The sequence below is a fragment of the Adiantum capillus-veneris genome, chromosome 1 (genome assembly GCF_014529385.1).
Source record: "Adiantum capillus-veneris isolate H3 chromosome 1, ASM1452938v2, whole genome shotgun sequence".
Taxonomy (NCBI): Eukaryota; Viridiplantae; Streptophyta; class Polypodiopsida; order Polypodiales; family Pteridaceae; genus Adiantum; species Adiantum capillus-veneris.
The window spans coordinates 21,763,509-21,777,791 of NC_140931.1; the positions used below are offsets into that span (position 1 = coordinate 21,763,509).

The window sequence follows — 14,283 nt, forward strand, 5'->3', positions numbered from 1 at the left end:
GCCTCATGATTGGAGTGCAAATTGGATCAAACCTTTGCACAAAGGAGGAGATGTAAACAATGTGAACAACTATCGCACTATAATGGTTGGTTCTTTGATGGCAAAGTTATTTGGATGTATCATGGAGATGAAGATAAGTGAATGGGCTGAAAAGAATGGCAAACGTGCGCTTGGCCAAGCAGGTTTTCGAAAGCATCATAGCACTATTGATCACCTTGTCACTCTTCGAGTTCTTATGGAAGCGTCTCGATTGAAAGGAAAAAAGTTGTATTGTTGCTTTGTGGATTTTAAGAAAGCTTTTGACATGGTACCGCGAGGAAATCTTTGGAGACGTATGCAAAGCCTTCAAGTGCCGAGAGAATTTATGCATGCAGTCTTTCGCATCTACCAAAAAGTGATATGTCGATTACGTATGGGAGATGGAATTTCAGAATTTTTTGCAAGCACTATTGGTGTCAAACAAGGATGCCCACTTTCCCCAACCCTCTTTGGGCTACTCATTGATGAATTGGAATACATGGTTCTTGATTTTATGCAGCAAGAAGGCATAGAAGAGGTTAAGATTGGAAATGCGGTGATCATGCTTTTGCTTTATGCCGATGATGTAGTGCTCTTGGCACATACCTTAGAAGATGCACAAAAGCTTATGAGTGTCTTGGAACGCTTTTGCCTACATAGCGGGCTGATCGTGAATGGATCCAAAACCAAGGTTATGCTTGTAAAGACCCTCAATGACGAAAATCCATGCATTGTATACAACAATGAGAAACTTGAAGTGGTAGATCACTTCAAGTACCTTGGCCTTGAGGTTCCATCCAATCATAAATGGAAGGATTGTGCAATGCGTCGCTTGGAAGCCGGAAAGAGGGCTTATTATGCATTTGAGAACATGTGCAATGCAGGAGAGATCAAGTGTTGGGCTCTCAAAAAGTACCTCTTTGACACATTGGTGACACCGGTGCTTCTTTATGGAGTGGAGGTGTGGGGTGGAAGCATCGGGAAGTCTACTTGGAAAGAGTTTGAGAATGTCCAAAAGCGTTTTCTCACCAACTTTCTCCAAGTCAAGACACAAACACCCTACATGCTCTTACTTCTTGAGTCCGGATCGCTTCCCATTGAGGTCTTGGGCATGGAAAGGGTTGTGGAGTACATGCGTAAGACACAATGTAGCCCTTTGCATCGACTTCCTAGAATCGCATATGAAGCAAGTCAAAAGGTTCAAAAGACATGCAAGAGCAAAATACTAAGTTCGGGGTGGATGCTTGATATCAAGAAATGGTTTGGAAGATGGGATGCATGTCACTTGGTCAAGGATGCGTCGATCGACTCCCAAGTTAATGAGGCCTTCTTACAACGCCAATGTATCATGGCTTGGGAGAAATCTGGAGGTTCTCGCTTCAGCCATTACACCACACACGTTGCCCCAAACTACAAATCTCTCTTCTTCTCGGAACGAGGTAACCGAACCCATTCCTACATCCTTGAGCCCATCCCGTTGAGTGCGATCCGCACCATTGCCTCCATTCGTCTTAGCTCCCATTCTCTACGCTGCGAGACAGGACGTTGGGGCACTGGCGAGGAGTGTCATCGACTTTGCACCTTATGCCCTCGTCAAGTGCGAGAGAGTGAGTGCCACACACTACTTGAGTGCTCAGCTTTTGACCACATTAGGTCCTCTTTTCCTCATATATTCAGCCATGAGCTCTCCCTACATACCTTCCTCTCCCAACCACGATGTGGACTCTCTATTGCGACGCTCATTTCAGCCATTTTTGAGCATCGAGAGTCACTTATGAACTCCACTCACACCATGTGACATGTTCATTTGGTCCCATAGGTCATATTTGACCTCCCAGGACGATAATAGAACTATCTCTCTCTCTCTCTCTCTCTCTCTCTCTCTCTCTCTCTCTCTCTCTCTCTGCACCCCCGTGCTGTCCCTGCACCCCCGTCCTCTGCTCTCCCGCTGCCCCTGCTTACGTGTTGCCCCCTTCACCCCCGCCCTTTGTTCGTGTGTTGCCCCCCCCCCCCCCCCCCTGCTCGCGTGCTATCCCTGCCCCTGTCCTCTGCTCTCCCGCTGCCCCTGCACCCGCCCTAACCTAGCGCGTAGAGAGAGAGAAAGAGGGGAGGGGAAAAGTAGCGTAGAGAGAGAAAGAGGGGGAAAAGAGCGTAGAGAGAGAGAGGGGAAAATTTGCATAGAGAGAGAAAGAGAAATGTTGTGTAGAGAGAGAAAGAGGGCAGAGCGTAGAGAGCAAGAGGTGAGAAGCGTAGAGAGAGAATTTTTGCGAGCGTAGAGAGAAAAAAAAACCCTCGTGTGCGCGTAGAGAGAGAAAGCCTAGCCGCGTAGGGAAAAAAAAAAAAAAGAATAGCCGCGTGCCTCTCCCTTCACTCCTATATCCCTCTCCCCCTCCTGTGGCAGCCTTCCGACCATAAGGAAGCAGAATGGCAAAGATGACCCGATGGAGGATGCCATCCAAAAATGCAAAGAAGAGCTGAGCGAGTCCATCAGCATGATCAACCGCCACCTCCTAGGTACTATCAACATACTCGACGCGCACGTGGCAGCACAGGAAAGCACGATACATACACTCGAGGATCGCGTGAAGGCCCAAGATGAGGAAATCGCACTACTCAAGAAAGAGCTTGCAGAGGTGCGATTGCAGAATGTCCTCGAAGAGGGAGAGCTTCAACCCTCAGTGATTGAAGAGCTTAACACGATTAAGGAACAAGTGCGGGCCATCAAAGAAGGTGGGGAGCAACAAAAAGAAATGACAACCTCGTGGGTAGATGTCATCACAAAGACCCAACAAAAAGCAGAAAAGGCCGAAAAATGGATCAAGATTGTCAAGAAGGGAAAGGCAAGGAAATAACCCCTACCCCCACACCAACCATCATCAACTTGACACTAGAAGAGGAGCAAAGGAGACGTGTGCGGGCCTTACACGTAAGGATATGTGGCCTCAAAGACCAAGATAAGGTGGAGGAAGAGGTGAAAGAACTCATGACTCTAGTGGGGGTCAACGAGCAGACGCATACGAGGGCCTGAAGAGTGGGCACAAAGAAAAGCGGGAGCAACAGAGAAACCTCAAAGGAAAGGGCACTCATTCTCCGCTTCCCCTCCAGGGAAGCGAAGAAGGACTTCCTGAAGAAGAGACCGACACTAAAGAAGACTGGCATCTTTCTTGGAGATGACCTCACCCTCTCGCAGATTGCTCATATGCAAGAAGTAATGCCGGAAATTAGAGCAGCAAGGGAAAAGGGGAAGATTGCTTTTTACAGAGATGGAAAGGTGGTGATATTGGAGCGACGTCCCGCATGACGGTGCAAGACCTATGGGACCACACTAAAGATGGCAACCTGGAATTGTAATGGGTCACTTCGTCTTGATGTAGGGGCCTTTGAGGATAGCTTCACAGGGAGAGACATCATCTTCTACTCTGAGACGCATCAAGCCCCTGGGCAATCCATGCCACATGTGAGCGGGTATAGATGGGAGACAGCCTGCAGACAAGAAACCAGATCGGAACACCAAGGACGAGGCTCAGGGGGGGTGGCAATTCTATTCAGGGAGGAGTTGCAGCCATTGATATATATAGCGCGCAAGGATGAGCATGCTAGGTACATGTGGGTGAGGCTCAAGGCAGAGACGGGCAGATACCTCTACATTGCTATCTGTTACTTTCCTCCTAGTACGTCAGTATATGCATCACCTAGGGGACAATCCCCCTTTGCTATTTTGGATAATGACATATGGGAGTTTTCTAAGGATGGTGACATTATCATACTAGGGGATTTCAATGCTAGGACTGCCCACCACCAGACAATATTTTATGATACCTCCGAGGAAATGCTTAGGGAGCTGGATGTTACAGAGATGGGTCTACCCAGATTATCACAAGATGAGGAATACACGGAATATGGCAGATACTTGATAGATATGGGAACCGCACATAGATTGGCCATTTTGAATGGCCTACAAAGATTTTCGACAGCTGGAGGTTTTACTTGCTTTCCACACCGACATGGTGCCAGCACAATGGATTATGTTATGGCCCAGCCAGGTCTCATTCCATTCTTTCAACATTTCATGGTGGGCACTAGGCCAGTTGGAGTGGCAGTTGATCATGCTATCCTATCCTTCTCCCTGACGTTTCAGTTCAGCACAGCTCCATTAGGAGAGGTCCCTACACACGTCCCGTATACCTTCATGAGGGAGACTGACTCTGTGTATATGGATGACATATACAGGAAGCTATGCACCCAGGAGCCAAGACGGCCACTAGATGAACTCACTCAGATATTGACAGAGAAGCTCCATGATGCAGCATGAGAAGCATACCCCCTCAGCCAGCCTACACGAGACGATCTGGAAAAATGCCCCAGAACAGTTGGTATGATGAGGAGTGTAGAGAGATGAGGATCAAGTTACAGAGGGAAGTGCTCATGGGTATTACCACACATAGACAGTCACAGATTATCTTTCGCCGCCTAGTGCGACAAAAGAAAAGGGCTTATTTATCCCAGCTAGAGCAAGATTTGTATCAGTTATTTATAAGTCAGGACTCGGGAGAAGCATGGAGGCTATTCCACGAACATTCGCCACCACCAGCGGTCACCTCCACTGAGACATGGGGGGAATATGCCACATCTCTCTACATAGTATCAGGACAACCACCTCTGCCGGACCCACTAGAGACATGCCCGGAGATATGTTCTTTCTTTATTACCGAGAGGGTAAGGAAAGCTATTGACAGGATGAAGACAAGGAGAGCACATGATCATGATGGTCTGGTAGCAGAGCACTTCATTCATGCCAGAGATATGCTTGCAGAGCTCCTGGCGATGATGTTTAATCGAGCCATGTATGAAGGCTTCCCCGAGACTTGGAGTATGTCCACGATTGTGCCTATTTTTAAGTCAGGAGATCCCATGATTCCCGGGAATTATCGCACCATCATGGTTGGTCACACAATAGCTAGGCTGTATCCATCCATTCTTGAACAGGAGCCGAGTAGATGGGCAGAGCGAGAGGGCGTAAGAGCACCAGGGCAAGCAGGTTTCAGGAGAGGTTTCTCCACTCTTGACCAGATTCTGACACTCAGAGCTATTATTGAGGAGGGTAGACACCATGGCAAGAGGATCTATTGTAGATTTGTAGATTTCCGCAAAGCCTTCGACACAATGCCGAGAGCCAATATACGCAGATTACAGGACATGGGTGTGCCTACAGAGCTGATTCGGGGGATTCTGGCTCTATACAGGACAATGATGGGGCGGCTACGCACCACTGAGGGAATGTCTGACATGGTCCTCTCCACTATTGGAGTAAAGCAGGGATGCCCCCTATCCCCGACTCTTTTTGGGATGTAGGTGGATGAGTTTTCGGACTATGTAGAGTGTCAGGGGGACAGGGGGGCTCAGCTAGCAGGGACATGGATTCCGCTGTTACTATATGCTGATGATATTGTGCTGATTTCTGACTCTCCAGAGGGGATGCAGCGTCATTTGGATGCTCTGCATACATTTGCTCGTGACAGTGGATTGTCTGTCAATCTGGGGAAAACCAAGGTTATGGTGTTCAACACCACACCACAGTGGGTCAGGAGGTCGGCACCCACATTTATGTATGGCCAGGAGACTGTGGAGTACACAGATGCATATACTTATCTTGGGGTAGTCTTCGGTGGACCGGTGGTCACTAAGGAGAGCATCATAGACTAGACTGACGAGAGCATATGCAGCTTTGGGAGGACTGGAGAGGATGTGTTCGCAAGTTCAGTTTCAGGAACCACGAACAAAGCTTTGGCTTTTTGACACTCTAGTGACTCCAGCTATGCTTTATGGAGTTCAGGTATGGGGACCCTCAGTAGACCACCAGGGGAGATCTGGCAACACAAATGGATGGAGATGCATGGAGAGGCCTCTGGTCTCTATGATCGCTCGGATGATTCGGGCTAAGGCCTCAGTACCACATGAGATTATCCGAGCCGAGCTAGCCGCCCCCCCCCCCCCTCGTGGTGGAGGCATTGACGAGATCAGTTTCCTTTACGCACGGTCTATCTTCTCAGAGACGGAAGACGAACACTATAAGCATCTCGCCTTAGTGTTTGAAGAATTACGCAAACACAAATTATTTGTGAATGCTAAGAAGAGTGAGTTCTTTCTAAAAGAGATCCACTATTTGGGCCATATAGTATCTCACAATCAGGTGAGAATGGACCCTGATAAGAATCAAGCAGTTGTAGAATGGCCTACGCCAACTACAGTACATGATGTACGAAGTTTCCTTGGCCTCTGTTCCTATTATCGGCGTTTCATTCGAGCTTTTGCCGCGATAGCAGGTCCCCCTCCATGACCTGACAAAGAAGCGGATTCCATTCCATTGGGGGTCTGGACAAAAACAAGCTTTCGAAAAGCTTAAGTATCTACTCAGTCACGGACCTGTTCTCACCGTCCCTGATGTTCGCAAACCTTTCGAGGTATACTGCGATGCATCTGGAGATTGTGTAGGAGCAGTTTTGAACCAAGAGGGTCACGCGATAGCCTATGAAAGTCGGCGCCTTAAAGATGTAGAGTTGCATGTCTCCATATACGAGAAAGAGCTAATGGCAGTAATCCATGCTCTTTCCATTTGGAAACACTATCTCTTAGGAGCTGATTTTATTATCAAGACAGATCATCAAAGTCTTCGCTACTTTCTCACATAGAGAAAGTTATCAGAAAAGGAGATGAGATGGGCCAACTTTCTTTCAATGTTCCATTTTCAGATTTTACATACTTCTGGAATAAAGAATGCAGTTGCAGATGCTCTCTCTAGTCGTCCAAAGATCAATGCACTAACAATAATTTATCATGAGGAACTAGAATCTCTCAGCGAGATGTATCCTCAAGATCTAGACTTCGCCACAATTTGGGCAGATCTTCAAGCTGGTCACTCAAAGCCACCTTATTCCATCAGGGACAATACACTTTATCGTCAACAAGCAATATGCATAGCTCAGCCCTTACGACAGAAGGTGATGGATGAAGCACATAATTCTCTTTATGCCGGGCATCGGGGAATTGCTTCCACCACTAGTGCCCTTGAAAGGTATTTCTTTTGGCCAACACTCCCTGCGGACATTGAAAAACATGTACGTGAGTGTTTAGTCTGCCAAAAAGTAAAATATGACAGACATAAAGTTTATGGCAAGCTTCAGCCGCTCCCTGTGCCTAACACGCCATGGGAAAGTATTGCCATGGATTTTAATTACGGATCTTCCTCGATCCAAGAATGGAAATGATGCAATCCGGATTATAGTAGACAGATTCAGTAAGCAAGCACATTTTCTTCTAGTAAAGAAGACGATCAAAGCTGATCACATGGCTAGAATATTTCTAGCTCAGATTTTTAAACACCATGGATTGCCAAAGACTATTGTCAACGATAGAGATCCCCGCATGACTAGTCTATTTTGGCAGGCATTGTTTGAAAACTTGGGAACTAAGCTTGACTTTTCATCAGCTTATCATCCTCAAACAGATGGTCAAAGCGAAATCGCTAATGCCACTGTTTTAGATCTCCTCAAGTGCTATGTTTTGGAACGACAATCCGTATGGGAACAGTACTTACCAATCGTTGAGTTTGCGTATAATAATACCATACATTCCTCAACTGGTAAAGCTCCCTTCGAAATTATTTATGGGAAGCCACTCTTACTTCCTATTATGGTTACCAAAGAAAACATCTTCGCCGCAGATGAATTTGTACACAATATTGATATTGCCCATCAACAAGTAAAGCAAGCGATTCTTCGTACTCAAGAGCAACAGAAGAGAAAAGCAGACAAGAACAGAAGGAATCTCAATCTTGAAAAAGGACAATATGTCCTGCTTCGGTTTGAGAAAGCTATATTGAAAAAGCGGGTCGGCAAAGGGAAAGTTGTTAAACTCTCCCATAGATTTTACGGCCCTTTCAAAATTACAGATAAAGTCAATGACGTGACTTCCAGATTGGATTTGCCTTCTCACTGGCGTATCCATAATGCTTTTCATGTCAATCTCCTCCGACCATATGTTGGACCTCCTCCAATGGCGCCAGTACAAGAAGATCCTTCAGAAGTCGAAGAGACTGAGGAAATCCTTCAACCTGAACAGATAATCCACCACTTGGAGAGACAACTCAAGTCGGGGAGTCTGTATCAAAAGTATTTAGTCAAGTTCAAGATTTACACTCCTTTAGATGCAAAGTGGATGATTGAGTCCGATCTTAAGGTCTACCCAGACATCTTGCAGAGTTATGTTGACGCTCTACAATTGAGGTCAACTGTTTAGAACCAAGAGGGATGTAACTAAGTCAGACTTTGTAAATAATTAATTTATTTACGAGAAAAGAATTATCTAATTAGTTGTGTGCACATCAGAATAGATTTAGTAGTTCTGGGGCCTCAGGTGCGCCCACGTTTGGGCCAGTGCACCTCAGGGAGACCCTAGCAGAAAATACCCTGAAGCCCTAGCGATTGGGAAATCGGGTCTTCAATGAAGGGGTAGATAGTAGTCTCAGATTTCAGGCTCAGAAAATTACGCGCGCTAGTGCAAGCACAGGAATGAGATGGGGTCCTTAGAATAATGACCCTAAGGCTTGAATCATTTTACTGCCTTAGGATAAGTCAGTTAAGGTATTTTTAAATTGTCTATGCCGGACCAAATGACCGGACAAGTGCGAACAGGTAATGCCAGAGCAGTGTCTGTACGGCATTGCGCTGGGGAGCAGCTAACAATTTCATTAGTAGCATCTGTGTGTGCAGTTGTGAGTTAATTTGCACATTTCATTAATAGCCTAGGGATTTTTAAAAGTGAAAGTTGAAGGGTTTTTAAAGTTATTAAGTGGCACACTTACCAATGCAAACTAACTCTCTCTCACTCTCACTCTCACCCTCTCTCTCTTTCTAGTGCCCCCTCTCCCTGATGGCTATTTAGGAGGCCCTACTCCCCCATTTTCAGTGTTGGCAGTGCTCCTACCCTCCCTATTGTGGGTATGCCCTACGCATTGGAGCCCTCCATGGAAGCTTGAGAGCAGCCCCTTGTGACATATGTGGTGGCCTCGTGCTCCCATTGTCTAGAACAAGAGCTCTCATAGCCATAGCCAGCTTTTGGTGAGGTTTCATCGCGAGAAGTTGCAGCAGGCACTCTCTTCGTAGAGTGTGGTGGCTGTAAATTCTCTGTTTTCAGCCCTTAATCACCTCCTTTAGGTTGAATTTCAGCAAAATACATATAGAATCTAGTTCTTCTCTACCTACACTACGCGTACACCAAGTTTCGTGCAATTCCATCGCGGAAAAGGTCTCTTTTTCGGCTCTGGAAGGTGCTTAGGTAACATTTTCAAGTTATGTGCAGAAAATTACAGCAAGCATGTGTGCGTGCATTTTGCGTGTTTCTCCCTTGTTTTTGTTGCAGGAATAATTATGCATAAAGGGACTCAGTTAGCGGAAGGTAGACTCTCATTTTCGAGAGCTTCCGTTGAGTTTTGTGGAAGATAGACTCTCGTTTTTGAGAGCTTCCCAAAAATCTCATAGCAGAGGGAAGATCCTCTCAGTATTCAGAGAGTAGCGTTCGCACTCTCTCAGTCAGAAGCAGAAAGAAAGAATAGAGGACGGGCTATTGTTTCGTTCTTGTGCTTGTAAAGATTCTCCCTTAGTAATAAAGATATTCTCTTTATGGAGGGGGACCAGCCCATCTTCTGGTCCCCAATGAAGTGTCAAGCTTTTCCTCTCTCTCTCCAATTCTCTTGAGTAGTTGAAGTACAATTAAGAGTCAGTTTACGCTTCCGTATTTTTGTGACAAACTACGTGACACTAGGAGGATTCACAATGCATTTCATGTGAGTCTCTTGAAACCTTTTAAAGGTGATGTGCCTGAAGATGGAGAGTCCTATGAGCAACCCAAAGTGGAAGTAAACGAGGAGATTCTGTTTATGAACAGATTTTAGCACACAAGGACACAAAGAATAAGGGTAAAGTAAGAAGGCGGTTCTTGGTTAAATTCAAGAACTATCCTGCATTGGATGTGAAGTGGATGGAGGAGGAGGACCTAGGAGGTCCAAGTCTGTTACAACGGTTATGTGCTTCTTGGTTGTCACATAAGAACTGGAATCTTTTGAATCTTCAGCTTTCTAAGCACAAGGAAAGGATCAATAAATCTGTAACTGTACCACCATCAGACAAGAAAGGCTTAAATGTAGGGCATGGCTCGCGAGGGGAAACTTGTCCAGCGTCGCAACATTCATGACCGAGTACTCGATTAGGGTCGGATATATGTGCCACTAAGTAAGCCCATCTTGATATCGGTGATGATCCGTTGGAAGCTTCATATTGTTGCTTTTGTTGCTGTTGATTCGAATAAGAAGTTGGTTGCTTAGTACTGTAACATTTCCAAGAATATTCATGCTGAGACTTTTGCTGCTCACAAGAAGGTACTTTGTGTCCAATTGTCTCTCAGAAACCATGCTTTGGGTGAGAAAATTTGAGTTTTGAAGGCTTTTGTTTGAGTGGTTCTTCCTAGTCGACCACTGAAGCGTCGGAAGAAGATGGTAGAGAAGCAGCTTGTGTAGTCCGAGAAGCAATTGGGTAACTCTGAGAAGAGGTTTTCATCTGCATCTGATCCAAGCGAGTGTGAATCGATGCGAGGCTTGTGGAAAGTGTGGCCATCTGCTCCTTGATAAGAGCAAGGGCATCTTCTGATTGTCCTCCGTCGTGTATTGTCAGCATGGTTATTCTTATAAGGAAATAACGAACTGGAACAGGTTCGGGTATTGAAGACGGGTAATCAAGAATTATGATAACCTCCAGCTCGGGTTTGGGCTCTTTTGGAGTGTCTGGAATGACAATGATCTCCAGGGCAAGGAAAGGATATGCTGGTAAGTCCTTCTTGGGAACTTCGTCTATGTACGAAATATACGGAAGAGGTTCGTCGGTCATGGCTGGGAAGTGTACCGCGCACAGGATATGCACACAAGGTCAGCGCTGGGTGATGGTGTAGGAGCAACGTGCGGGAATTTAAATCGCTGGTTTTCTTGCATTTTTTAAACGTGAAGGGTGAGTTCACATGAGGGTTTTTTAAAAACAAATTTCAAGGTGTGTTCACATTGGGTTAAAAAAATTTGAGTTTATTTGGGAGAGGCCAGCCAATGTAATAAACCTTTGGCTGAATTTTTAATGTTTTACATTGCTAATGCCCTTACGTAAATAAAAGACCAGCGAGCAGATTCAAGTGCCAGCGTGGGATGTTTTTGAGCCAGCGTATCTGTTTAAATTCAGCCCAGCGAAGAGTTTTTTTTTATGCTTTTACGAAGGGGCAACCAGCAGCCAGCAAAATGTTTCAGCCCAACGTTTCAGCCCAGCGCTTGGTGAAGGGGGGTGATGCTTGGGAAAGGGTGCGGCAGCCACGCGATTCAGCCCAACAAATGGCGTGAAGGGACAACGGTCCCTCCCTAAACCCTAGAGCCATTCATAAAATTTTCGGCCTAGAAAATAATTTAGAAAAAGTAAGACCGACAAAGAAGTTATACGGACAACGAGACTTTACTCCAGAATGAAAAGACAAGTGCCCGGCCGGGTGAAGTACCCGTGGTATCTTATTGGAAATCGACCATAATCCGGGTATGTCCTGATGCCAATAGTTGGATAAGAAGGTTATACTCAGGGAGGATGGTGTGAATTTAATTAAGGAAATTTGTTTGACTTGGTTGCTTAAAAAGGAACTGGAAAGGCTAGGAATATAGGATCTATCCTGTGCATCTGTCACCAGATGGTGCTATACCTCTTGAATTAAAATGCTTAGGAAAGAATGATGTGTCTCTTGTGAAGGGGTGCATCCACATCTGGTGAAGGGGCGCGGCAAGAGAGGCACCGCATGACGCAATCGGCAAAGAGGCACCTCGAGGAGGCACAGACGGCTACCAAGAGGCACAGCTCAATGAAAGGGTGCTGATGAAGAGGTGCATCGCGAGGCTTCCATCGGGAAATTTCCGCACGGACATCGGGTATGCCATCCTTCCGTACATATATCTGTATTAAGTATGTAAATGGTAGAGTTTAGGAATACCTCACATTAAGTTGGTAGCTAGTATGCCATCTTTCCTCTGCTTCCATACAACTCCGGGAAGGGTTAGCGCGTAGCGGCGAGGGTGAGAGGCTCACAACCTTCAGGTTTGGGGAAAAAAATTGCTTTGACACCACTGTAAGGATTCTAGGTACTAATCTTTAATTAAGTACTTAAATTCATGATTAAGAGTTAAGAAACTTGAACTGAACTCAGAAACAAGACTTAGAAGACTCTGTGTTTGATTGCTTGAATGATTGCTTGAAACTGAGTACAATAGACTCCTTATATAGGAGACGAAGAGACACAAATGAAAAGACACGTCTCCTAGTGAAGAGACAGAAGACACGTCTCCTTGTGAAGAGACAGAAGACTCCGTGTTTGATTGCTTGGATGACTGCTTGAAATTGAGTACAATAGGCTCCTTATATAGGAGAGGAAGAGACAAAAATGAAAAGACACGTCTCCTGGTGAAGAGACATGACTTTAGACGTAAAGACACATACTTTTGGCGAAGAGCTACAACCATTGGGTGAAGAGTCGCAACCGCAGAGCGGAAGGGTTTGACCACTCGTCGAAGGAGTGTGGCTTTTGGCGAAGAGGCACGTCTCTTGAGCGAAGGGTCGTGACCATCCAAGCGTAGGGGTTCTCCTTGGCATGGCACTTCGCGTATCTGCAACTAGGAAGAGATGTAATACTGCAACATAGTCACAATCGTGCCAATTGTGTTCAGCTCCTCCATCTGAAATTCGTCTTCTTCAAGTCGCCCACTTTTGGCTTGAAGAAGGTCACCTTGTAGATTTCGTATGATGGAATCTTGGATGGTCTCTTTCTCCTCGAGCGAAGGGATTCTCTTACGCATGCCATTGGTTTCTTTGGTCCATCTTTGAACAATAGTTCTCCTCTCCTTCCACTCTTCCACTTCATTTCTCCATTCTCTCATTTCCTTCTCGTTGCTGACATCCTCGTCCGTCTGCATGAAGGCGGCTTTGTGGGTGGCTGTTGAGGGATGTGTCTGTTTACATGTTGGGGAAGCCATTGGCACTTCTCCGATGCTTCTCAAAAGAGAGAGAGAGAGAGAGAGAGAGAGAGAGAGAGAGAGAGAGAGAGAGGGCAGCAGCACCTAATTATCTACAGTTAGTTGCTTGTATGATAGCATTGCGCTTATCTTCTTACGCTATTGTACAAAACTGAAGTGCTATTGAAGTGTAATGAAGGTGGTAAAAATCTTGCTCTTCATGATTTGTATGTGTAGATTCTGAATAGAAGGTATGGTCGGACACATTTAGCAATTTATGGTCCAGAATGGGCAGCAAAGTCTTGATAAAGAGTTCATGAAGATCAGAGAGACTAATTGTGATCCTCCCAAATTCAGCAAAGTCTTGATAAAGAGTTCATGAAGATCAGAGAGACTAATTGGGATCGTCCCAAATTTTATGTGGTCTGCTGATGGAGTCTACAAATTGGTGGGTGAGTTGATTTCGTATGGTAACGAGGCTATGACTGCTGAATGTGCAGACTTGATAGAAGCTAATACCATAATAAAATTGTGTGATACTGCTAGGTTGAAAATGCCTTCTGCTTGATACCACGGGTTGGCAACATGGAGGCAGAGAGAATTGCAGAAATTCTGTGTTTTTAGCTTGTCACCACTGCTGTTCTTGTTGGAATTCGTCTCGACCCAGCTCATATTTTTGTGGAATACAAGATATGTGTGTGTGTGTGATATATATATATATATATATATTTATATGTGAGAGATAGAGAGAGATTTGAAAACCAACAATATGAGCCCACCATAAACAACGCTAAAATGAATATTATGAGCTTAAAATAGCAATAAGGTAGGAAAGAATCATCTACTTCAAACGCTAAGGTCTTCTCAATGGCAGGCAAAGAAAGTACGTAGTGATCTAATGTTTGTTGTCTTGCCATTCACATTTCATGCTGGCCTAAAGAAGGCTTTTAAGGTCTCTCTCTCTCTCTCTCTCTCTCTCTCTCTCTCTCTCTTTAAGGTCTCTTGCGATGGTTTTCTACGACGTTAAAACTCTCTTCTTCTTCCTCTCTCTCTCACACACACACACACACACACACACACACACACAGAGAGAGAGAGAGAGAGAGAGAGAGAGAGAGAGAGAGAGAGAGAGAGAGAGAGAGTACAACGAATAAATGACAAACATTTCGGCAACAAAGAGGGATTGA

The 14,283-nt window shown here is 45.4% G+C and overlaps 1 protein-coding gene across 4 annotated transcripts in view; it reads left to right on the top strand.

Annotated features, from left to right (window-relative positions):
* Nucleotides 1–14,051, top strand: part of LOC147464402 (methyltransferase) — an 85,630-nt gene extending 71,579 nt beyond the window's left edge. For 2 of the 4 annotated variants that reach the window (XM_086514711.1, XM_086514717.1), the window contains one exon: nucleotides 13,334–14,051. In XM_086514711.1, the coding sequence (XP_086370837.1) occupies nucleotides 13,334–13,402 (69 nt within the window). In that variant the 3' untranslated portion in view covers nucleotides 13,403–14,051. The remainder of the gene's footprint in view (nucleotides 1–13,333) is intronic. The other 2 variants (XR_015188435.1, XR_015188434.1) reach the window with 2 other exon arrangements.
* The last annotated feature ends 232 nt before the right edge of the window (nucleotides 14,052–14,283 follow it).